This window comes from Rhipicephalus microplus, chromosome X (assembly GCF_043290135.1).
Source record: "Rhipicephalus microplus isolate Deutch F79 chromosome X, USDA_Rmic, whole genome shotgun sequence".
NCBI classification, from domain to species: domain Eukaryota; kingdom Metazoa; phylum Arthropoda; class Arachnida; order Ixodida; family Ixodidae; genus Rhipicephalus; species Rhipicephalus microplus.
The window spans coordinates 16,130,579-16,155,084 of NC_134710.1; the positions used below are offsets into that span (position 1 = coordinate 16,130,579).

At 45.8% G+C, this 24,506-nt stretch overlaps 1 protein-coding gene across 2 annotated transcripts; it reads right to left on the reverse strand.

Moving 5' to 3' along the window:
• Nucleotides 1-9,169: 9,169 nt before the first annotated feature.
• On the reverse strand, nucleotides 9,170-24,110 carry LOC142777443 (uncharacterized). Of its 2 annotated transcripts, XM_075881865.1 has the most exons (3): nucleotides 23,923-24,110; nucleotides 17,097-17,289; nucleotides 9,170-12,412 (listed from the first exon to the last, which is right to left on the reverse strand). In XM_075881865.1, exon 3 carries the CDS (start codon nucleotides 11,766-11,768, stop codon nucleotides 9,669-9,671), a length of 2,100 nt encoding a protein of 699 aa, XP_075737980.1. In that variant the 5' UTR covers nucleotides 11,769-12,412; nucleotides 17,097-17,289; nucleotides 23,923-24,110; the 3' UTR covers nucleotides 9,170-9,668. The 2 variants fall into 2 exon arrangements, with proteins under 2 accessions (XP_075737980.1, XP_075737981.1); XM_075881866.1 differs by lacking the exon at nucleotides 23,923-24,110 and having other exon boundaries at nucleotides 17,097-17,455.
• Between the last annotated feature and the right edge of the window lie 396 nt (nucleotides 24,111-24,506).

The window sequence follows — 24,506 nt, forward strand, 5'->3', positions numbered from 1 at the left end:
TGATCCATACATTTAAATGCTATCGCAATAAAATTTCCACAGCATAACCATGGAAGGAATGACGATGAGTGGGGCGAAGCGCCTGTCTGTCAATCCGTCTGTCCATCCGTATGTCAGTGTGTTCGTCTGTCTGTGTGCCCATCCGTCCGTCCACTTCCGGGCAGGCATCGGACGGCCGGATGGACGCTTCACCCAACTCATCGTCATTCACTTCGTAAACATGCTGCAAATTTCTTAATATACCAGCGAAAAATAACTTACGTCACTAATGCAGACGAGTTTCCCAATTCTACGCAAGGTTACACAATAATTTGCTGCATGTTTGGTCCCGAAGACTTCATTTGTGAGCGAATGAACGCGGTACATGTTGTAACATGTGTGTCATGTCCTGTCATGCGCATCGATTTACTCCCAGCTGAAGATGTGACTGCATTCTCATCTTTTCACTTGACATTGAGGTCGCGACATACGTACATGAGTTTATTGTGAAGAGTGCAACACAATCCCGTCTGGTTCGGGACAAACCTAGTGTAATAAAAGAAAAATGGCGACCAAGGTAATGTCCACAAAGGAGGTATCGTCTCCCTACACGGGAGCCTTGTGAACACTGTCCAATGGATCATTGTCAACAAAGCTCTTATGTAAACAGCCGAAAAACCCTCGCCATTTTTACTGCGAAAGCTGTTATGTGAACACAACACGGGTCACGCCTGGCGCCATAGTTTTCCACCGCCGCCGTCACCGCCAGTGTTCCTAATTACTCTCGCATGAAATAATAAAAATCGGTAGATGCTATGTTCAGTGGGAATCGAGAAGAACCAATGACGAAAGTTGAATTGTCACGTCAAATCAGCAACGCGTTAAGAGATTGACATAAATTACGCCGTACATGACTGCCATGTCTTGATTATCACGTTGTCCTTTCACGTCACGTAAAACTTATTTTTATATATGTGAAGCTGGCTAAACGACCGCGAATGCGTGATAACCGTGGCATGTAGCCATGGTCTCATATGAACCGCACTTCATTATTATCCCGTTTGCACCAGTCATAAACTTTCGTCATCCATTCACACGACGTAACGCCTAATCTAGTATATGTGAAGCTAGCGAAACGACCGCGAGTGCATCATGAGTGTGACATGTAGTTATGTTCTTACATGGAACGCATTTTGTGTTCTTACATGAAACACACAGCAGGAAGAACATGACATGTTTATTATTTCATTCATGACATACATGTAATAATTTTAATTATTACACGAGGGCTACACGAGAGCCATGGGTGCTGAAAACTGTAGATAGATAGATAGACCGACAGACAGAGAGACAGACAGGCAGACAGACAGACAGAGACAGACAGACAGACAGGACAGACAGACAGACAGACAGACAGACAGACAGACAGACAGACAGACAGACAGACAGACAGACAGACAGACAGACAGACAGACAGCCAGTCAGTCAGTCAGACAGACAGACAGACAGACAAACAGACAGACAGATCCGGTCAGATTCGGCGAAGTTCGCCAAGTAATGCTTCTCAATTAAAAAGGTAAGTGGAAAAAATGGTAGATCTCGCATATAGTGGGAATCGAAGATATGCGAAGCTCGAACGAGGAAGGTTAAAAAGACCCTTTTCAAGCGCATAAGCGCCACGAACGGGCGCGCAAGCGCTTAAGGTAAAAGTTGGTACGCGGCAGCAGCCACCTCGACGAGTGCGTGGGCCTCACGTTTCAGCTTTCCATGTTCACCGTGCCAGCGCTTCTCAGGTCAAGTGAACACTACAAAGTGTGAGTATATTGTATGGTTCTGGTATGTTTAAGTAGTGCGTTCTTTAAGAATGACCGGTATTATGTGAAATAAAATATTTTCACTAGACCGTGTGCACGTCGCTTGCACGATATGCACATAGCAACTGTCCTTGTCACAGTAACTACAGGTTGAAATTAAACTTCCGAGATGACTAGAAAGAAGTAGGACCAGGAAAGAAATAGTAGCATCGAAAACACCCACTCACGACTGATAGGTAATTGCGCTTGTTTAAAACATACATGTGAGAAAATAAGGGTGCATCGCGCATGCCTCGAGGAGGCGCAAGAAAGTAAACAACCGAGACGTGTGTTTATAGTTGTTTATTTAATAAAGTCAAGTTTCTTGTGTCGTAACGACAGCGAAGGTTAATTGACTTAAGGAACGTGTGGTGTTCTTTATGATATGTCTCCGAGATTTCTCGCTTGCTCTGGTTACAGCGACTGTGCAAGATCCCCCGGCCTTCGAAGATGAAATTTAATGTGTATGAGTGAAAATGGGAGGTGTGATAAGATGACTTTATTCAGCAACTTTTGATGCTCTCTGAGGCTCATGCTGATACATCAAGCATTCTGACCGATTTGTATATGTGAATACAAAACGAATTGGTTTAGCAAATCTTGCACAACGATTGAAAGAACCATGGGCATGCCTCTCAAAGTCTTGTTACCTGCCAACTGCAGACCCCTCTGAGCTTGTGCGCTCTACGAAGAAATGTTATCTAGTTTATGGTGCGGAAAATAAATTCTCACCTCATATAGCTTCCCGATTTTATTTAAGACGGTGCAGAACGTATATATAGAGTAAATGCACTATTTCTGGTTTCTTCGTGTGTAAAGGTGGTCCAAATTACTCATTGTTTGCAGTGTGAATAAGGCGTTCACAAACGGATGCAATATGTTATAGGCAGGGCACCGCGCCTTCTAGCTGCGGGTAACTATTGGTCAACTGATATTCCAAAGTTCTTTTAGTTTTTTTTCTTCGATGAGCGAAAGTACGACATTAATATTCCTCATTGAATAATATTGAAATGCGTTGGCTGATGCGAAATGCAGCACTTATCTTACTCTATGTAGATTATACTGCCAGCAAACATTCCCCGCAGAGACACTTAAGCATCTTATAGAGAACCACCTATTATCTGAGCAAGGTACGTGAGTTCCAGTTCCATCCCTTCGTCTTAAAACATGTTTAGGATGTGTTTACTTTTTCTGTTTTCATATCATGACTTGTTCATAAAAATTTAAAAAATTCTGTATCGGTAACACTTCCCTGCAGTCTTAAGTTGATGGTCCAATCAAACCTGGAAGGCATTAAAAGCCATTGCGCATCATGTGCAGTTCATTGTTGTATAACCACGAAGCCAGTGTCCCAGCTCACACTCATGTCTCATGAATTCCATCCCTTGAACATGTCTACATACAACGTTCATGATGCACTCGCGGTCGTTTAGCTAGCTTAAAATTTGTGAAATCTGGTGACTTGAACAAATGAGGAAGATGTATGACTGGTTTAAACACGATAATAATACTATGCGTGTCAAGTAACAGCATGACTACATGCCATGCTCATGGTGCGCTGGCAGTCATTTCGCCAGCCTCACATAAACCATATTAGGTATAACGTGACGTGAATGGACATCAAGCGCAAATGATTGGCGCAAACATGCTAATCAAGGGATGGAATTCGTGTACGGCATGATTTACGTCCGCTTCGTAACGTTGCGCTGATATTAATGTGACAATTTAACCTTCGTCATTCGTACTTCACATGTCATAGATTCTCACTGTACGTGGGATCTACCAACGTTTCTTATTTCTTACGACAGTGTATAAAAACACTGACGGCGGAGGCAGCGGCGGAAAACTATGGTGCCGCGCGTGACCCGTGCTGTGATCTCATAACTTCTTTCACTGTGAAAGGATGTTTTGGTGGCCTACATGGGAGCCTTGTTGGCAATAACCCATTCGTAAGTGTTCACAAGGCTCCCATGTAGATAAACAAAACGTCCTTTGTGTATTTCACTTTGGCAAGCGTTTTGTTTGATTCCACTATGTTTCTTTCGAACCAGACGGGATTGCGTAGGACCCTTGTCTATGAACTCATGTAATTTGTCATGTGTCATGGCATAATTGACAATTTAAAAGACGTCGTTACAGTGTATTCGTTAGCTAGGACGATACACATGACGGGACTTGAATGACACACATGTTACGACATGTACTGCAATCAATCATTAAAAATTAAGTCTCTGTGACGAGACTGTCATCATGATATTGTGTAATGTTGCGTATATTTGGGAAAGTCTTCATCATCCATGGTGTAGCGTATTTTTCGCTGTTGTTATAAGAAATTAACATCACGTTGACAGAGTGAATGACGTTGAGTTGGGCGAAACGTCCATCCGTCGATCCGATGCGTGATCAAGTGTGATAGGAGTGGTAGGACGGGCGCACAGGCAGACAGACGAACACACACACTGACAGACCGACAGACAGACATACACATAGACAGATGGACAGACAGACGCTTCACCCCACTCATTGTCATTCACTCCGTGGATATGCTGTGAATGTTTGGTGGCGGTGCAATCATATGGATACTCACTACAGGATTTTCGCGTCGGTGTCAGCGTCGACGTCAGTGTGGTCGTCGCCTTCCCTCACCGATTTGTATACGTATTTATGTATATGAAAACACAAGAAAAAAACCTAAAGAGACTCCGGAACGCGGAATCGAATGGAGAACCTCTGAACCGTGAATGCGAGGCGTTAAGCACTGAGCAACCGAGCAGCCCGTCCTTCAATGTTCCGACGGCAAGCTATTTATATCTACCACTTACCGATGGGGTTGGACATCTCAGGGGTGAACTATCATGCTTTCAGCATTACCAGCAAAATGATGCAGTGAGCGCGCGGTGGCGCGCGTTGCGGTGAAAACCATGGCCTCCGAGATGGCTGGCGCGCGGCGGGTTTTCTTCCGGCTGTCCCAATCGCGCAGAGAGCGTATTTCCAGAGGTGGGCTAGCCCGCTCGTTTCTCCGTGCCACGGCGCTGCTTCGTATTGTCAAAAAAGCTGCCGCGCTTACAGCTAAACTTGCATTTGGCGAGAAAAAATTTGGTTTTGCACTTTTAGTGAACTTCACCCTCAGTTTAGAAAGGTGGCCTAAGTTGTACGAGAGGAAAAGTAACTGCTTGGGCGTATATAATCTCAAATAGACTTTTTCGCTCGGAATTGGCGCCGCCCATATTAGTGCAAGAGATATGCAAGAGATATGCATGTGCAGGAAACTTACTGTGCATCAAAGTTTGCAGGAAGCCCGATCAACAAGCAAAATCAGAACAGTTCCGCGTTCTATCCTCAAAGATTATATACTGCATTAAAGGGGTCCTTTTTCTTTCATTTCATAGAACTAGCGTTATTTATAATTGTACCGCAGTCGCAAGAATCCTCATGGCGAGCCGCAGAAGCAGGATAGAGAGAGGAGTGTGCTGGTGGTCGCTACGCTTTTAGAATATATCGAGACTGAACGTCGATGGTTCTGAGACGACAACGATCTGGTTACAGGCACGTTTTGGTGACCCATTAGCATGGAAGATTTACGTTGTTCAGTGGATACATTGGGCAATGTAAGAACGAACATCGAAATGTTTTGCTTTTTCAAGAAGTACGCAACACGCGTTCAGAGTTTATCGTACCTAGTATGCAACACTGCGTTAATACATACCAGCAACAATTCTCACTTCTTTCTTTACCAGCCTACCTCAGCAAATACTTAGTTTTTATTAGAAAGACGCCAATATGCTACATGTGCGACCCTTTCATTTCGATGCACTCAATAGTACAGTAGGTGAGCACGAAATGAATATTGCCATTGTGCTTCCGAAACATATTCAAAATTCAAATGATGAAAATGGAGACAATGCAAGTTCAGAAACGCTCAATGTGAGAGACGTGGGGAGTGAATATAGGTCGGCTAATCTAAGCCTTTATTCCAGCGAAATTACTTCTCACGTACCCTATTTCAACGACATGACCAGGACACTAAATTATATCGAGCGTCACTGCGCTTCTGCTACATCTCTTCATAAATATCAGTACACGATATAATTATTAAATTATGAGTAATGATAGAAAAGCAATGACATTCAGTGAGAATAAATAGTCCACTTTCCCCCATACAAGTCTAAACTGCAGAGGAATGGAGGAATACTTAATTAGTTCTATAGTTCTTGAATATAGGTATTTAGCACCGAGGAAAAATGGCCGTAATAGAAAAAACGCAGTACTCCCATAAAGAAGTATACCTACTTGCAATTACCTATCAGGAAAATGCAGCAGTTGTTATCCTTTTCTTCGTGAATAGAGCAAAATAAATACAGGTACAGAAACAAAAACATTTCTTCAGTTCAGCCAGAACATTCTGGCGGTGATTCTCGCTCGTAGAAAGAAAAAAAAAGCAACGCGAACGCTAGAATTCTGGGTGCTTCGCTGTATGCCATAGTCTCCGCTGCTGCCGAAACCCTCACTTAATACCCCCCTCGTAGTAGCCGGGCCCACGAGGGGATACTAGTTGGTTTTGCGGGAAGGTGTGGTAGTTGAGATGGCCAAAGAGAAACACGCCGCGTGCCCAACATCTCGGAGACCATGCGGAAACTTTAGCGTTTTCAGCATTACCAGCAAGATGGCGCCATGTGCGCGCGCTGGCGGGCGTTCCTATCTTCGCCGTGTACTTTGTCCCTCAGAGTGACGCTCGCTCGCACGCACTTATCTCGTGGTGGGAATGAATGTACGTCTTGGCTGCTGTTGTACTTTCGCTGGAACGTTTCAGTTGTAGGTAACGGGCGCACCAAGATCCCTGGAATGGTTGCACAGTCTCCGTTTGGGAAGAAGGCGCGGGTTTTAGACACAGCGAAGTAAGAATTGAGACGCTTATTCGCGTTCATCTGTACCTGAGAGTACGTTTTGAGCTTCATATGTGCGTGAGAAATGCGGGCAACGTTTCGATCTGCTTGCCATTCGGCGCATGTCCTTCCAGTTTGTTGTTATAGCCTTCCTTGCTTCGCAATTGTGGCAAAGCGGCGACTAGTTTTCAGGCAGTCATCAACTTCACTCCCATCAATTATAATCGTGGAAACGTATTCAGATATTCTTGGGAATATGCCATGTTTTTGCCGTCGGTGCAATCGCCATGGAAGCACTTTGTGTTCCTAGTAAAAAATACATGTGTAATCACATCTTTTTGTGGTTCGATGCTGGACCATTTTAAAGGAGGCTCCACCTACCTCATCGAGCTGGCCCACTCAATGGCGCAGAGGTATGACGTACCTCGCCCACGGAGGTTTTCCCCTGTAGCCCACGACGTTGGACTATACAGAGCAGCCCGTCACATAAAATGAGATCACACAGTGTCTAAGCCGGGTGGTCTACTTCCCTCCTGAAAGAAAACAGCACGGACAGATTCATATAAAGTTTTGGGTTTATTTATAAAATTTACCAGATACTTAAGCTAGTGAGCCGTGCCCCCGTAGTGGGGAAGTAGCAAACACTAGAGCGCATTCTCTGGCAAAGCCCCTCGTTAGTGCACAGTGAAGAAATCAACCCGGTAAAGTGGTGCTCCGGCTTCAGAAACTCCTGAAAGCGGGTTCACTTTTGGGCTGTCCAGAGAGCACAGAAAATGACGCGGCGGTGAGGCTTAGCCTAAGAGCCAACGTGGAATTAGCCGACTGCACAGTACTAGTTCCTTTTGAAGTTGATATATAAAGTTAATCAGTCTACCCTGAACGAGAGGAGTGGGTTCACGTAACAAATGTGTCGCTCACTCGCTAGCTCACTCACTCACTCACTCACTCACTCACTCACTCACTCACTCACTCACTCAGAAGGACAGACAGACAAACTGAGAAGAGAGGCAGACACACACACGCACACAATCCAAATTATACTTGCTTTGCTCTACTGTACATTACTCTGTTCTGACGCGCGGCCAGCAGGCGCATATACGCGCCGCACATCTCTGGCTTTCTTACCCCCGAGGAAAAAAGCGGACAGGCTTCGAAACGTTGGGTGCTCCTAATATAAATTGGGTGGAGTTTTTCGATTGCTTCTTATTTGTGTATCTGTAAACCCTCCTTACTAGGCAATCGAGCATCAAAAGCACCCGCGTTGTTTCTCTAGCTTCTATTGTCAGTGTTTCTGTTCATGTATATATTCTGTCCAAAGAATTGGGGATCCTCAAGCTTCACCATTAAAAGTTGAACGCGACAGCGATATCTCGCGCTAGTGCCCAGTTTTAATGTTTAGTGCTTTCGGTTTAAAGTTGGATGTTACTTGAGAAATTCAAATTGTTAATTACTACAATGCAAGCGATGAAGTTAAAAGTGGCTAGTGGCACTGATGGTTTCGAATATGACTGCAGTCTGTGTATTGGGCGGTATGCTTTAAACGACGAGGAATTTCGCGCATGACGTGTTCTCAAAGTTGCTATGCAACCACAGGTGTGTGCCTTTTGTAGTCTGTGGCCAGCTTTAGACCACGAAAGTGTAACAAATATCGCATGTCCTTTCGCCCGATCAGAACATACGCTTGTACCACACAATATTAGTGCGAAAATCCGTACGTTGTGATGCCTGTATACAGGTGTGTAAATTATAAATGACATATTCACAGCACTTCCAAGCAGACGAAGTTATTTTCGTTCTGTTTCCAACCAATCGCGTGGCTGTTGGGTAGAACACCTACTTGGCACGCTAATAGAATATGTTATATGCCAAATAGGATGCTTCTAAACTTGTTAGTGTGTTTGCAACTCAATTATCCAATCACGGCCAGACGATTTTTCGCTCACAATATTTGACGCCGAAGCCGACGCCAAAATTTCTCGTAAAAGTGTTTTTTAAAGGTATCGCTAATGAACAAGCACGTAATAGGCTAACTATCCGTGTTACGGCAAGATTGTTTGCATCGCCGCATTTTGTCTTTGCTCGCAAACTTTACCCCCTCACCGCCATCCGGCCCCCAGTGGGTCAGTCCTCCGCCTCAAGAAACAGCAGCCTGCGATTTTGAGGGCGCTTTGAAACTGCTTGAAAAAATATTAAGAATAACTTCAATTGTTGCAAATTTCTGAGCCTAATCTCGTGATTTCAATATTTCCTATGTGTCCCTTGATAGGACACCAGCGCGGAAAAGAATACGTCTAGGAGTAGATGGTTTTATAGGTCACAATGAAGATGCAGTAATAGACAGGCATAGACTTGACCTTTGCCTCCGTTATGGGATAGAAGAACTGCAAAAGGTGAAAAGTTCTCACTCTCGTTCAGTGGTAAGTAAAAGAAAACGTGAATCAATGACGACACTTTTTTATTCTTTGCTCTTAAGTTAAAAAAAAACGGGTGTCCAGGAAACCTCGACTAATCTACGGCTTTTCAGGAAATGCATGAAGAATCATGTGGGGCAAACTCACAAGTATACGTGCTCACGCGTCTCTTTGTACACAAAGCCATAGAAGTCGGTGTTAAGATCTCTTGCATAACTTTTAAAAACTTTCCATGAATTGTTCTATTTTTGGTTGAACCTCAGGTGTAGCGTCCGAAAAGAGTTCTTGTCGACCAGTGCAGAACTGGTCTGGTCGGTGCAGCTTTTGCCCTTTTCTGCCGAACTCGCTGTCATGCCTCTCTGTAATGGCTCTCTGATTCGGTGTTGATCGCCTGCTCTCAAGTGCGCCACCTATGGTGAGGGGCGGTACTACTTGTGTTCTGGCACCGGGCGCACTGCATATGATCTTTCGATGGCCAACAAGAGCTATTGCAGGCGTTCTTGGTATGTAACAGTTTGTAATGTTGGGCTAGTTGGTACATATTAAGTTGAAATACGTGGCGCAAGGTTGCTAATGAGATGAAGGAGAAGAAACAGGAGCGCCAAAATTGCCATCGCAGACGTGATGTTGAACTCTTCTTCGAGTCGGCCAGCAGGGGACTGGTCTGGTCGGCGACCTTTACCTTCAAGACTTTGCAATTGTTGCACTTTTCTGCCGTGCTCGCTGTCATGGCTCTCTGAATCGGTGTCCATTACCTGCTCTCTAGTGCGGCGCCTTGGTGAGGGGTGGTACTGCTGGTGTTGTTGGCCTGGACATTCTGCATGCGACCTTTCGGTGAGCAACAAGAGCCTTTGCAGGCGTTCTAGGCGTGATGCGAAGTTGACCTCATTTTCAAACTGGCCAGCAGAGGGCTGGGCCGGTCGGCGCTCGTCGCCTTCTAGAGTTTCCAGTTTCGGCACTTTACCGCCGTGCTCGCCGCCATGGCTCTCTGAATCAGTGCTAATCACCTGCTCTCTAGTGCGGCGCCTTGACGAGGGGTGGTACTGCTGGTGTTGTTTGCCTGGACGTTCTGCATGCGACCTTTCGGTGACCAACAAGAGCTTTTGCAGGCGTCCTAGGCGTGATGTAAAGTTGACTTCGTTTTCAAATCGGCCAGCAGAGGGCTGGTCCGGTCGGTGCCCGCAGTCTTCGAGAGTTTCCAGTTTTGGCACTTTGCCGCCGTGCATGCCGCCATGGCTCTCTGAATCGGTGTTCATCGCCTGCTCTCTAGTGCGGCGCCTTGGTGAGGGGTGGTACTGCAGGTGTTGTTGGCCTGGACGTTCGGCATGCGACCTTTCAGTGACCAACAATAGCCCTTGCAGGCGTTCTGGGCGTGATGTGAATTTGACCTGGTTTTCAAATCGGCCAGCAGAGGGCTGGTCCGGTCGGTGCCCGTAGTCTTCGAGAGTTTTCAGTTTTGGCACTTTGCCGCCGTGCATGCCGCCATGGCTCTCTGAATCGGTGTTCATCGCCTGCTCTCTAGTGCGGCGCCTTGGTGAGGGGTGGTACTGCAGGTGTTGTTGGCCTGGACGTTCGGCATGCGACCTTTCAGTGACCAACAATAGCCCTTGCAGGCGTTCTAGGCGTGATGTGAAGTTGACCTCGTTTTCAAGTCGGCCAGCAGAGGGCTGGTCCGGTTGGCACTCGTCACCTTCGAGAGTTTCCAGTTTTGGCACTTTACCGCCGTGCTCGTCGCCATGGCTCTCTGAATCAGTGTTAATCGCCTGCTCTCTAGTGCGGTGCCTAGGTGAAGGGTGGTAGTGCAGGTGTTCTAGGACTGGACGTTCTGCATGTGACCTTTCGGAGGCCAACGAGAGCTCTTGCAGGCGTTTTTGGCGGGATGTGAAGTTGACCTCGTTTTCGAATGGGCCAGCAGAGGGCTGGTCCGGTCGGCGCTCGTCGCCTTCGAGAGTTTCCAGTTTTGGCGCTTTACCGCCGTGCTCGCCACCATGGCTCTCCGAATCGGTATTAATCGCCTGCTCTCTAGTACGGCGCCTAGGTGAAGGGCGGTACTGGTGGTGTTGTGGGCCAGAACGTTTTGCATGTGACCTTTCGGTGGCCAACAAGAGCCATTGCAGGCGTTCTTGGCGTGATGTGACTCTGACATCATTTTCGAATGGGCCAGCGGAGGGCTGGTCCAGTCGGTGCCCGTCGCCTTCGAGAGTTTCCAGTTTTGGCACTTTCCCACTGTGCTCACAGTCATCACTCTCTGAATCGGTGTTAAACGCCTGCTCTCTAGTGCGGCGCCTAGGTGAGAGGTGGTACTGGTGGTGTTTTGGGCCAGGACGTTCGGCATGTGACCTTTCGGTGACCGAAGAGAGCCTTTGCAGGTGTTCTTGGCATGATGTGAAGTTGACTTCGTTTTCAAATCGGCCAGCAGAGGGCTGGTCTGGTCGGTGCCCGTAGCCTTCGAGAGTTTCAAGTTTTGGCACTTTACCGCCGTGCTCGCCGCGATGGCTCTCTAAATCAGCGTTGATCACCTGCTCTCTAGTTCGGCGCCTAGATGTAGGGCGGTACTGCTGGTGTTCTGGGCCCGGATGTTCTGCATCTAACCTTGCGCTAGTCGATGATCGCCATCGCCAGTGATCTTGGGGAGATGTCATGTTCTCCTGTTTTTCGAGTCTTTGCTGTTTGGCGACAGTAGCCTTTGGTGTATATTGCTATTCTGAGCTACAAGGAGTACAGCGTCCGTTTCTCATCGGATTGTCATTGGGGAATTCATCTCCATGGTGCATTCACTTCACTCGGTGGCGCACGCTTCTTTGCCAGCCGTTTACAGCAGTATTTTTTGTGCCTGCTATATCCGCGGTGATTTGATTATAAGTTTCACATGCTGCGCCCTCATCTCGTTTGCTTTCTCTTTCCACATTATGTTTCATGCGTGTTCTACTTCAGTTGCCACTGCTGTGTTTGGTCCCCGCAGTCGTTCTCCGTAAGAATCATGGGTAGGTTTACCTGATTGTGGCTGCGTGGTGTGGGCGTCCGTTGGTTTACACCGTGACGGATGTGGACAGTGTTGTCTCACGAAATTGAGCTCGGCTCGGAGGTCTTACCACTCGCGAAAATCATCTGCACCCCCACTCATTGCGTGATGAAATTCCGGCTGTATTAGATCTTCGAAGTCTTCAAATCACGAATTCATCCCGTGGTGTGGTCTGCGCTGTTTGGACGCCTTGAAAAACGCCAGCTCACTGTGTCTGCGTGGAATCCTATTCCAAGGTTGATGTCTTCTATGAGATCGGTGGAGCTGGGAACACAGCAGAAAGACACTGACGTAAGTACGTGCAGAGAAGTTAACAAATATATATTATGAAGCTGACGCTGAAAATTTCTACTCTTGAAGACAGCAAGGGTGCACACGCAGCACCTAAAGCTTTAAAACGCATTTAAACAGCTCGTTCCTTTAAAAAAATGCTGGTATTACTACGAGTTTCATAATGAAGAGTTGGACGAAGCTCTTGCTATTTAAAATACCTCGCCCACACCTAAAAAAACTCGTAAGTAAAATGTCGTTGAAGAGCGTTTCATAAACAATGTAGTTTATTACTTCCGTATTCGTTTTTCTTTCAATATGACCGCCTTATGGCCGGTGAAATGCAACGAAACCAGTTTTTGCACTGGTTGTAGGTGAAAGCTTGCAAACATGACGTCGATGCACGTTCTCCTGATGGTCGTCTTGCGATCGGGGTAATCTAAAAAGATGCAGCTAAGTGCATACCTGTTCATCGAATATTGCATCAACCAATGTTGGTTCGCGTCCGATACGTTAACATTGAAGTGGCAGACCTAAAGGAAGGGTCTCGACCTGTCGTATACGTGCATGTCCTGGTCGAGAAACCTTTTGACACCTTCGAGTGGAAGATTGGGCGCCAGGTACAGCTTCTCGTGCGGCCTGACGCAGCTGCCCCGCCGCTTCGGTGTCCCGCGCTCGAGCATCGGCATCTTGTGTGGCACTGAAGCCCAGCTTCACGACACGCTTCTGCCTCGCGCCCTAGAACACCGGGGTTTCGTCTTCGAGCGCGAGCAACCGCCACCTTACACGCACGTTGCTCTGAACCATTGTCCACCCGCCGACCTTCTGAACACGCACCTGCGTCAAAGCTGCTTTTATTTCTCTACACCGCGCCCCCTATCGTACGGCACCGCCGACAAACACGTGATCGCCAAAGTTTTCGTATGACGTCATTCCCATTTTTTCCCGCGCTCGCGCATCTGTGTTCTGTCTTAAAACGCGAGCCGACGCCGCCTTTCGCGTATCGCACTACAAGTAACGCCATCTAGTATCTTGCATTTTCAGCATATATGCATTCGTTATATGTACAAGTACCGCCACAAAACGACCGCTTCAAGACATAAGTACAGGTGCCTACATTCACTTACGACAGGACCCACGACCCACGCCTTAACGAGCTTCGCCGCTGTAAATATCACCAGAAAATCCTTCTGACGCACTACTGTATAAGCGCACATTTTCACTCAGTGGCGTAACTAGGGGGGGGCAAGGGGGTACAAGTGCCCCGGGCGCCACTAGGGAGGGGGCGCCAAGCCGAGTCCTCGGGTTGGCGCCCCCTGGAAAGGTTGTCAATGTTTTTTTCCGTAAAACCGCCTGGAAGGGGGGAGGGGCGAGGTTGTAATGTACGACTGGAAGTGGGGATGGTGGTGAAGGAAAGGGTTGCCGCAATGGCTTTTGCATCGGGAAAAGGATCCTCTATTTTCATTTTGCTGCGCTACCTCCGTGCCTTCCCATGACCCTCGGCTAAGCTTTGTTTTGTGCTCCGCAGCACTGGGTTAGATGAGTTTCAGCGAACCCCACCAGCCTCCCAAACCACTTACTGAAAGCTTCCCTGAAACCAACCACGTACGTAAACAAAATAAAATAAAAAAGTTCGAATGCACCTTTTTTGAGTAAGAACAGAAAACTCCAACGAAATAGCCGATCGTCCAACGACTAATCGTCCACGCAGCGGCGGAAGGAAGGGCGAATATAATCCGTGACCTCGGCACCAAAGGCTAAACAAAGGCGTTTATTCGCAGAGTTCTCTGGAGGAAAGACGGAGAAAGCGTGACACGACGGCGACGTTTGTTGATTCCCTGCATCGCGGGCGCCAGCAAAGCAATAGAAGGGCGGGGGTCAACGTTTCCCACATGCCATCCACCGCCATGGGCAGGTTCATCCTTTGGCCCAAAGAACACGCACCTGCGAAAAAAGCGCAGAGCGTAGTGTACCCGACAGCATGTGCCGACTGCCCCGCTTCGTACGTTGGAGAAACCAAGAACTTCCCTGAAAGAATGCGGCCGCACAAGGATGACCTCCATCAATGGAACAGCGAACGGAGCGAAACGGCAGAACACTCCGACCAGTTTAACCCCCATACCAGACCCGAGGGCGCGGTGTCTAGCTGGTTGCTTTGTTTTGTACTCACCCTGCATTCCTTGGGATGCACAAATAGCGCGAAAGCTTAGGTACGAGAAACTTGGGCCTGGGAAGCGCCCGTGCCGTCAAGATTTTTGCAGTGTGGACTGGAAGAGAACAATGACGGGTAAGGGACTTCCGGAAGTTTGAATAAAAAAAGAAAAATACTATACAAAAACGCGGGCGTAGCTCATCGAAATCAGAACTGGTGGCCCTTGGCCTCCGAAATGGCCCGCCGCGCGCCAGTAGGCAATCGCGGAAGCCTACATTAGCGCTTTTAATGGGGGGGGGGGGGGGGGCTGTAGTAATAATTATTATTAATAATAATATTATTATTATTAATAATAATAATATTATTATTAATAGGAGCTGTAGTAATAATTATTATTAATAATAATATTATTATTATTAATAATAATAATAATAATATTATTATTATTATTATTAATAATAATAATAATAATAACAAACATTATCACGGGCATAATGAGGGGCGCGGAAATATATTTGCCCTGGGCGCCGTCCTATCTAGTTACGCCACTGTTTTCACTGAGTGAAATGAAGAAATAATATCTTTTGTTTGAAGACACCGTTCAACAGTGTCGACCATGCTTGCCACGATTCCAGGTGTTCGACCATCCTGACAAGTCTGAGAGATGGATATGACTTTTTGCACAGTTGACTCTTTCAAAGGGGAGGGGGATCGCCAGAACTTGGAAAGTTCTCAAGTTTTCGCCTCGTTCGGGCAATACTGCATAGAGCCCTTTGTGCGCTATTGAGCTCTAGGTTGTCCTCATTTGATTCTTGAGTACTGTACTAGATGAAAAGAAACATTTTTCTATGCGGAATGCCAGGAAAAATGGTTGTGTACCAATTTTATTTACCTGTATTTGCAATTAGTACCTGCAACACAATTAAGAGCGGAATAAGAGTGAGTACTTAGCAGTGATAAACTTGCATGACGAGTTTTGTTCTTCAAATAACAGGCTAGGTTAAGACAGTCTAAGCTTATTCAGATATTCAGAGCCAAAAGTCGGTCATTGAAAGCAATAAAATGAACCCAATTTCTATCAGAGTGGACTGGGTCAAGCGCTCTTTCCGGACGTAAAATTGTGTCCTATGTATAATCTCATCCTTATCGAAAAAGTTGTGTTTATCTAAGTGTAGGCAACAGCGACACTGGGACGTCTCTTTACACAGCACAATTAGTTTTGCTGCGTGCATTTGTTTCAGCAGAAAGCCTCCTAAATCGAGGTTGAAATCTTTCTGCACAAGGTGCTATAGAAAGTCTACTACTTTTTGAGAAGCTTTATTTTGTATGCTATGAGTGTCGCTTATAACACTACTGTTGCTTCCAACATCATTGTAGCATATGTAAACATGAAGGGCTTTGTCGTAAGTAAGATTTAAGTAACGCATGTCATTGTCACTAGTATTTTCAGTACTGAGACCGACAAAATAATTATTGAATAAGATTTCTAACAGTTTACCGCTAAGTTCTTTACAATTCTATGCAGTCAAAGAACAATTTTATTACAGTTGGATCTCACAATACTAAATCAAGTTATTCGTTATATCAAACTACTTTCAAACAGAGCTCATTAACGTGTAAATATGCATCGGAGAATGTACGGCTACGCCCTTAAAACTAGCATACGCCGAACATAGGGCAGCGAGACACGCCGCACATAGTTGGCCTTCCATCACAAAAGGTTGACTTTTCCCCTCGAATAGGGCCTTCTGGAGCGTGTTCGAGAGGGTGAGCGAGGTATATAGGCGGGAGCCGCGCAGAGGGAGTAAAAACTACGACTTGCGGACGCATCCATTGTCTTGTTATTACTCGCCGTGCGCAGTCCCCGTCATCTCTCGCTCCTTTTGCTAACGCGATGGCTTCCGCAAAATGCAGTTCTCAAAGCTGGAGATAACCATCGCTGCCGAACGGTAATCGAAGTACAACATGGCTTCTGCGTATATAGCAAGCACGCACAGCACGAGTGAGAAACAAGAGCGGCATAAGTTGAAGGGAAGATGGAAGCCCGACGGCTGTGGCTGGAGCCGACGTTCCGACAAGCGTATTCTTCAAGGCCACAGCTGTTGCAGCCTTGAAGCCCGCTTGTCGAAACGTTCCGGCCACAGACGATTATTGGAATTATCCGCCTCTCAGTGATGGACTAGAGGCCAGATAAAAAAGAATCCTATCCTTTTAATGAGGATTTAGCAAGGCGACGTACGCAGTTAATTACCAGTGGTGTTGTTAATTAACTAGGTACTGAGGGAAGTGTAATTTTCTATTGCAAGCTTAAGGCAACATCAGGTTTTGTCACCGTTCTTTTCGAAAGATCGGTCTTCTATCGTGCCAGCAACGCTTTCATGTTGCCCACATCCTTTAGCGCGTTAAAACATTTACTGGTGATCATCTGGTGATTCGTCTGTGATCGCGAAAGACGTCGGGAAAACCGCATTTTGTCAGCAGACGGTCTGCGAATATAGACAACTAGGAGGCAAGACTCGAGCTTACCGTTGAGGATCGTCCGGTCACTAGGGCTCGGCTGGAGCAGGGGCAGCTTGCCGTTCGGGTCACCTGCTCTCGAGGGCTGGGCTTGCACAGTGCGTGCTAGCGGGAACATGTGATGCCTCGCGCACGAAATTGCGGCCGCCGCTGCTGCTGCTGATGTTGATCAGCTTCCCCGTGGCGCTTGCCCATGGCGTGACTATTAATGGTATAATTTTGGAGGAAAATGAAGTGAAACAAAGTAATACCTTCGAAATATTTTATGTACTTATTGTAGAATTAGTTATAACATTCAAAGTGTGTACTACGTGCATATGCACAGATTGAGTACGCGTACAAGAAATTACCGAACACGACTCAACCACAAATTTGAGTTCACTGGTAATGCCTACCTACAGCTTAACCACGAGTCGGGAAAAATAAATGTGAAAAAGCGATGTTACAAACTTTCTGGTGAATTTTAGAGCGTTAAAATTGCACTAGCTACCACGAAGGCTAATCCGACCATGTATAGTCTGGTGTATGTGTTTACATAAGCACTCAACACAGTGTTTACTGACATCCAGTCTCACGAGTATGTGAGACTTGCTAGTAATTACGTGAGCAACCTGTTATTTATCACGTGTGCTTTCGCTTTCTTGGTAACCACGCCCCAAGACCACTCCCGTGAAAACATTATTTCGAAATTGGCATCCTCAGTGAACCGGGCAGGTTTTCGGGTGTCTTTTAGGAGCTCAAGTATGAGCATGCATTTTATACACTTAGCGGGCAAGAAGTTTGATCTACCATTGCCAACCCATGCGCAGGGGCCTCATTCGACGGGAGATCACTGCAAGTGGAAAAAATTTATGCAATGTCTGGCCGATGTGCTAGACAATAAGTGTACAAAGCTTGAAAAATCTCAAAGACGAGTTTTGCCTTTTTAATTGTCATTAAAATTTTCAAGTGCTTACTCTTTTGTTGAAGAGTGCGCGATCGTATCTCTCCATTTAAAAGTGTTACATTGTAAACGTTTATCGATTTTAAAAATATGCAGGCTGAGAAAAGGCTTTGAGCTATTTTTTGCGCCATTTTTAAAGTAGGAACCTTCAAAACTGTAACAAAACATTCGGTGGGTGATTTTAAGCTTACTTTTAAAAACGGCAGGCTGACGTGGAAAGCGCAGCACAGTCACAGCAGAAGCTGAAATAGTGGCCTTTCAGAGCATTTTATAAACAATGTTTGGGCAACTGCTGCACGCATACTTGCTTGATGCCAACTATGGCATTACTATTAAAGATTTCAGGGTAGTAGGCCGGCATTCGCTATGCTACTTTTTGTCATGCTTCCGAGAAGCGTAGAATCCGCTGAACGATCGCGAGGAAATATATGCGAATTGTTTATGCAGTGGCTGACAACGATGAGTAATTATTCCTGATGTGTGTATGTGCCACTGTTGTTATCTGAAGAAAAAGAAGCTTTTGTAATGGGTTGGAGCATCGGATGACCAACTATTTATGCTATTTGCATTTTGCGACGGCTGCTTGTTCATTCGCTGTTTTCAAAGGTTTTATATGCCGTATTAACACGATTGCAAATACGGGCGCTGGACGAGATCCCATTTGTTATCTCGAAGCAGCTTTCGCTGTAAAAATATGCACAGTACCCATAGAAGCGCAAAATACCTGCATGCAACCAAAAACATGTATATGTGTAGCTAAACGAATTTGAGGCACGTAGCCTTATTACTTATTGTACTAATTAACCACCATTGTCGAGAAAAACATCATCGCAGTCAAGCGTGGCACACTGTCTTTTCGTGATTATTCATTTATTGTGCTTCTATGGTGATGGTGGTTTTCACAACCACAACCACTGAAAGCTTTTTCCAGGCAACGCGGATGGCGCATATCTTTCCGCTCATCAAGCGACAATATATACCATTTTCAAATAAATTAAGAAGGTCGACGTCAGGTCATCATTCGATATTACGGGAAACCACCCAGCTGTTATATAATGGAGCAAGTGATTATGAGGTACGTCACAGGGGAGGGTTGTGAATAATTTGCAAGAGTGAACCTTGGGCTATTGATGTGTAGTTTGTAGCCCGAAAACAAAGAAAAACAGGACAGTGGAATGTAAAGAGGGCGCGATGCCAACCCGGTCCCGAAGGCGCCACTGCTTCGAAACTTGCCGCTGGCAAGGTCACTGGCTGTGTGTTAGCGTGCGTTTCTCAGTTCGTGACGGCTTCTGCGCAGAGCTGATAGATGAGCCGATAAGACGACTGTGAGTTAAGGGAAGGTTTATGTACAGCATATAAATTGAGGTGTTACACATTCGGATCTACGGTCGACAGCTTAGGGACTCGAAGAGCCAAGATGTCTTCTCTCTGACGCATAGGTCAGCTGCTCGGCGAAGCGCTGCTTGGTTTTTTATAGGCCCCGGGTTGAAGCTTTACGTCAGGAACGTCCAATAGGAACTGTCGCTCGGTCACGTCAGAATCGTACAATCGGGACCCGTCGCTGGGGTGCGTCATAATCCTGCAATCCGGAGCCGAAGTGCTGGGTTGCACCCAAGGACGAGTGAGATTGCCACGCTTTGAGTGAGACTCACCAGAGTTCATGTCGACGATGCACCATCTGGTTGGAACCAGACCCGTACGTGGAGAGCTTGCCGTAGCTTTCGCAAGACACACCGGCACCACTGGGTTAGGTAACGTCGTGGAGGAGAAGGCATCAGGTGGGCTGGCTCGCTTACCTTGGAACAGATTGCCTTTGCAGAGGCACTGAAGTACTGTCTGCGCACTCAGACGTAACAATAGTTCTTTCTGCCTACTCTGTCTACTGTGTTTGTGGGCTCAAAGGACTTGCCGACTGTGGATATTACCGACGACCTGCGGTTTTCAAAAATGCACTGATGTCGCAGGCGTCTCTGGAATTGCGCCTCCATCTATATGCGTTCAGCGTATTCGGTATCGAACGCGCGTCTTTCAAAAGCGAACGAGTGCAGTGACCACTGCGGCGGTGAAAATCGGCCTAGTGTAAGCGTGTGACGTGATCATGAGAAGTATATATCAATACGTAATGCCTTAAATAACGCGTTTTATACGTCAAGAAGGCATCACGACCTCTTTCTTTATTAATACTAACCCCGCTACAGTGTTCTACTGGTGGACTGCTGATCTGAACGTGGCGGGATGGAATCCCGTCCTCAGCGAATGCGTATCGATGAAGGCGAAATGCTAAGCCCGATTTGCTTAGACAATGGGGGGTGTTGAAGAACCCCATAGGAATAAATGTTATCCGAAACGCTCCACTATGGCGCCCCTCATCATCACACCTTGGGATTTCGACGTTCAAATTCTAAAAAAATATTCTATGCCATTTACTGAACATGCATTAGAAATTTGATGCACAACAAATGTATTGTAATAAAACAAAAACGCTGACGATGGATAAGCGCACAAGTGAAAAATGCCAGTCACCGCAGAAGCAGAAAGAGCAGCTTTTCCGAGCCTTTTTAAACAATGTTTGTGTAGCCGCTAGAAGCACACTTTTCTGGTATCCACTACAAATGGAATAATCGCATACATATGGGTAGCAGTCCTGCGTTTACTATGCTTGGTTCGTCACTCTTCAAAAAGCGTAGTATACGCTAACACATGCAAAAAATTCTGTGCCACTTGTTAATGCATTGGCCGACGACGATAAGGAATTATGCCTGAAGTGGGTATGTGCTGAAGAGGAAGTTTTAGCCATGGGTTGGAGCATGGAACGATCCACTCGTTAGGCTATTCGCAGTGTGTGAAGCTTGTTTGTTTCTTTTCTGTTCTAAAACGCTTATTACATATAAATTTATAATATATAAAACCTATTACAATATTTGCTGGTTAAATTTTGTGTGTGGAAGTAGTTCGATATGAATAATAATTTGATTGGCCGCTGTTTAATATGGTCAGGTCCAACTCTGCTAAAGCCATTCTTTGACTGCATGGAATAGTAAAGAGCTTTGTGAGAAACGACTAGCATACTTATTCAATAACAATTTGGTCAGTCTCGATACCGGAGAAACAAGTGACCATGTCGTGCGTTACTTAAAACTTACGATAAAGCCATTCATGTTCAAGTATGCAAAAATTATGCAGGACGCAACATTAGTTATAGAAGCAACGCTGATGACAAGAAAAGAAAACTCCTCAAAAAGTAATTCACTTTTTATTGTACCTTGCGTAGAAAGTTTTCTACTTCAATTTACAAGTGTTCTTCCGAAACGAATGCACAAAGCAATGCTAGTTGTTTTGTATATTAAGATAGACCACCTGCAATTAAAAAAACAGCTTTTCCGTTATGGATGAGAATATACGTACGACATGATTTGACGTCCAAAAGGAGTGCTTAACACAGTCCGCTCTATTAAAAATGAGGTTCATTTTGAATGCTTTTTAGGATCGATCTTATGCTCTCGGAGACTGTGTAGACTTTGAATGTGTCAGCCTATCCTATCAGTAAAAAAAACAAAAAAAAACTCGTAATGCCTATTTATCGCGGCAAATATATTTATATAGTGACCCTTCATCCTCTCTTTTTTAGTTTGGAGGTACTCATCGTAAGTATAAATAAAAGAATTGCTACATGACCAATTTTCAGGGCATTCGGATAAAAGAATGTTTTTTTTTTAATTTGTACAATACTTATTTCATGAATTGAATAAGAAAAATCTAGGGCTGAATAGCGCACTAGGGGCCCTATGCAGTATCGCCCAGGCCTGGCGAAATCCCGGGATCTTTCCGAGTTCTGGCGACGACTCCCTTTGAATGGGTGAATAGTGCCGAAAAGTGAAATCCACTCCTCAGCGCGCTTCCTTTCACTGGATACGACAGAACCCGGCAGCGAGTTTCCAAAGGCGAGCGGATACCCCCGCCCCCCCCCCCCCCCCCCACAATGCACTGCGCCAGGCGCTCTTGCAAGGCTCTTGGAAGCTGCGCGCTCATTGGTTCGTGCGTAATGTCGTCAGCAAACATGGCTGCGCCCAGGACGATGCTGCAGGGGTTCGCGTGTCGGGCGGGGGCACAGCTGATGAAGACGCCGCGACGAAAGCGAGACCAAAGTTGACGCTCGCACGCGTACTGGCAAACCGCCTACGATGAATGGGAAGACGCACTATCAAGTAGTTTGTGCTACCAAGGTGCTGTAGAAACGCTGTGTGCACGCCTGTGTCGACGCTGCCGCAAGATTCGTCGCTCCGTTTGCTACGATCGCCGAAAGCATCGAAGTCGGCGCAGATATGCAGTGAAAAATGGATGATGACGATTTGAAGAGTTCATGTGCGGACTATATAAAAATAATCGTAACTCGATAAGCATTTGTTGCAGCTCAAAGAGCCGGTTTCGGAGCACTTGAGTGCCTGCGTTACGCACGTCACGCGATGGCTCAGCTTGCATTCACTCTGGCATATCTTAGGCTACTCGTAGTGAATGCCACCGCTACTGATTATGATAACGATGCTAAACGAGAAGCACGAATATAGCAGCTTCTCGATAGACCTGCAAACGAATATTTTCGTAGTGTCACTCTGCCAACACGTAAAGCAATTCCGTTCATGAGGAGCGAGAAGCCGCGCTATTAGAAGAGAAGTACGTGGGTGACAGCGTATTCCCTCTAGGTCAAATACACTTCGAAATCTACTCTATGTTGAGCATGTAGAAAACCCGCCTCAAGCCAGCGTTTTTTTTTTGCTCACTTGATTTGTGGGGTTTTACGTCCCAAAACCACCATATGATTATGAGAGACGCCGTAGTGGAGGGCTCCGGAAATTTTGACCACCTGGGGTTCTTTAACGTGCACCCAAACCTGAGTACGTGGGCCTACAACATTTCCGCCTCCATCGGAAATGGCTTTTTTTTTTGCTCACTTCACCGCGATGGATGCATGTGGAGCGGTGAAGCGTTCACAATATGAACACTGTCGTACTACAAATGCGCGCAAGCAGGTGGTTTGCGAGTAGTAACTTTCAAAAAGCGAATTCAATATGAAGCCAATAAAGAAATAACCCAAAAATAACGCTTAAGTTAACCTAATACTCTTCTTATAGTTTTCAAATAGAAACGAAACCTTTTTAAAAATGCTCCTAGAACTCCAAAACAGTTTATTTGAAATAAATATTCAGGAGCTGTCACCAAGTAATACAACTATTTTGAAAACTGTGATAGGCTTGTATACAGCAGCGACCAGAGCCTTCAAAATACTTCTCAACTGTATGTCAAAATGCCTCAGCAACTCCATTATTCAAGTTAAAACTCTGTTGCCAGCTTTTGTAATATTTAAGCGTAAAATCTAAACAATTTTGAACCGAACACCATGCATTGAGCTGAAGATTTATAGGAACAGGCAAAATTATCACAACATATACCCTGACACAGACAGCCTGTAAAAATCAAGTGTTGAAAGCTGTATCTGTAAGATCAATTTTTGTGAACAAGAGTCTTACTGGCATGTGTAAGATGCCACTAAGAGGCAATGTGAAAAAGAAACCTATTCTTTTTACAAGCATTTAGCAAGAAGACGTAGGCAGTTAATTACCAGTGGTGTTGTTCATTAACTAGGTACTGAGGGAAGTGTAATTTCCTATTACAAGCTTAAGGCAACATTAGTTTTTGTCACCGTTCTCTTCGAAATATCGGTCTTCTATCGTGTCAGCAGCACCTTCATGTTGCCCACATCCTTTAGCGCATTAAAATATTTACTGGTGACTGTCTGATGATTCGTCTGCGATGGCGAAAGCCGTCGGGAAAACCGCATTTTGTCAGCAGACGGTCTGCGAATATAGACAGCTAGGAGGCAAGACTCGAGCTTACCGTTGAGGATCGCCCGGTCACTAGGGCTCGGCTGGAGCAGGGGCAGCTTGCCGTTCGGGTCACCTGCTCTCGAGGGCTGGGCTTGCACAGTGCGTGCTAGCGGGAACATGTGATGCCTCGCGCACGAAATTGCGGCCGCCGCCGCTGCTGCTGATGTTGATCAGCTTCCCCGTGGCGCTTGCCCATGGTGTGACTATTGATGGTATAATTTTGGAGGAAAATGAAGTGAAACAAAGTAATACCTTCGAATAATTTTATGTGTTTATTGTAGAATTAGGTATAACATTCAAAGTGTGTACTACGTGCATATGCACAGATTGAACACGCGTACAAGAAATGACCGAACACGACTCAACCACAAATTCGAGTTCACTGGTAATGCCTACCTACAGCTTAACCACGAGTTGGGAAAAGGAAATGTGAAAAAGCGATGTTACAAACTTTCTTGTGAATTTTAGAGCGTTAGAATTGTACTAGCTACCACGAAGGTTAATCCAACTATGTTTAGTCTGGTGGATGTGCTTACATAAGCACTCAACACAGCGTTTACTGACATCCAGTCTCACGAGTATGTGAGACTTGCT